The sequence below is a fragment of the Austrofundulus limnaeus genome, unplaced genomic scaffold, assembly GCF_001266775.1.
Source record: "Austrofundulus limnaeus strain Quisiro unplaced genomic scaffold, Austrofundulus_limnaeus-1.0 Scaffold958, whole genome shotgun sequence".
Lineage (NCBI taxonomy): Eukaryota > Metazoa > Chordata > Actinopteri > Cyprinodontiformes > Rivulidae > Austrofundulus > Austrofundulus limnaeus.
The window spans coordinates 54,845-56,059 of record NW_013953360.1 but is presented as its reverse complement, the minus strand read 5'-3'; the positions used below and the strand labels follow the sequence as shown (position 1 = coordinate 56,059).

General features: G+C 47.1%; 1 protein-coding gene across 1 annotated transcript in view; it reads right to left on the bottom strand.

Annotated features, from left to right (window-relative positions):
* Window positions 1–425, bottom strand: part of LOC106533502 (tumor necrosis factor receptor superfamily member 14) — a gene marked incomplete at its 3' end in the record, with an annotated part of 5,047 nt that extends 4,622 nt beyond the window's left edge. Inside the window, 2 exon segments of the mRNA XM_014029834.1 lie at window positions 125–208; window positions 296–425. Coding sequence (XP_013885288.1) covers window positions 125–208; window positions 296–320 — 109 coding nt within the window. The 5' untranslated portion in view covers window positions 321–425.
* Between the last annotated feature and the right edge of the window lie 790 nt (window positions 426–1,215).

Genomic DNA, 1,215 nt, shown 5'->3' with positions numbered 1-1,215 from the left:
ATGGCTGCGCGCCAGGTTTATTTATTTATTTTGTTTGTTTGTTTGTTTGTTTGTTTGTTTGTTTGTTTGTTTGTTTGTTTGTTTGTTTGTTTTGGTTTTTTTTTTTTTTTTTCGGTGCACCAACCTTCCTCACACAGCGGGCAGCACTGTCCATCCCCTGCTGTGTATTCATCATCTCTGCAGGCTGAAGCCGTGAGGAGAAAAAWCACTGAAACAAACATTAAACTGAAAGTTACCAGGCCGGCCTGCACGCGGTTCTAACGCGGATGATGCGGATCTACTTCCGGTGACTCACCGAACCAAAACCCCGCGAGGACCATGGTTTTACATGTTCCCACCTGGTCCGGTGCAGCTTTAACAGGTCAGATTAGTAGATTTTTGCAGAAATAAAATCCGCAAAGCAACGAGGATCCGAGTCAGGAGGATGGGTTCAGGTTGCCAGATATTTTTAGAAATACGTTTTTTTTAATAAGCGACTCCATTAATTTGATTCAGTTTAACTTCATATCTGTGTGCTGACAGGAGAAACAGCGGAAATGTTTTCACTTCATGTTGGTGGTGCAGTGGTAGAGCAGCCGTCTTGGGAACAAAAAGTCACAGGTTCAACTCCCCACCATGTTGTGGTGTCCTTGAGCAAGACATCTAASCCAGSTGCTCCACTTGTGTTTCTCACATGTGATGGGTGAAATGCACACATCTCATCACTGTACGTGCACTGATGACATAAAGTACCTTTACTTCTACATACCTGCAGGTACGACCATCATGGTGCTTCATCAGGGTGGGGCTCAGCTTCATCTTCCTCATCTTCCTCCTCATCACTCCTCACATCACTCAGCTCCTCACATCACTCTGTCCTGATGCAGAGGAATGATGGAACAGAAGGTGAGCCTGCAGATCATCGTCCTGCTGGGTGGGCTTCCTTCATCAGTCCCACCCTGGGTCCTTCAGGTTCATCAGTTTTCTTTTCCTGATTCATGTTTCAGTTCCTCCACTCCTTCTTTTCTCCTCAGATGGTTTCTGTTCCAGCCTCGCCCTCCTCATCACATCACTCAGCTCCTCCTCATCGCTCCTCGCATCACTCAGCTCCTCCTCATCGCTCCTCACATCACTCAGCTCCTCCTCACATCACTCCTCACATCACTCAGCTCCTCCACATCACTCCTCACATCACTCAGCTCCTCCTCACATCACTCCTCACATCACTCAGCTCCT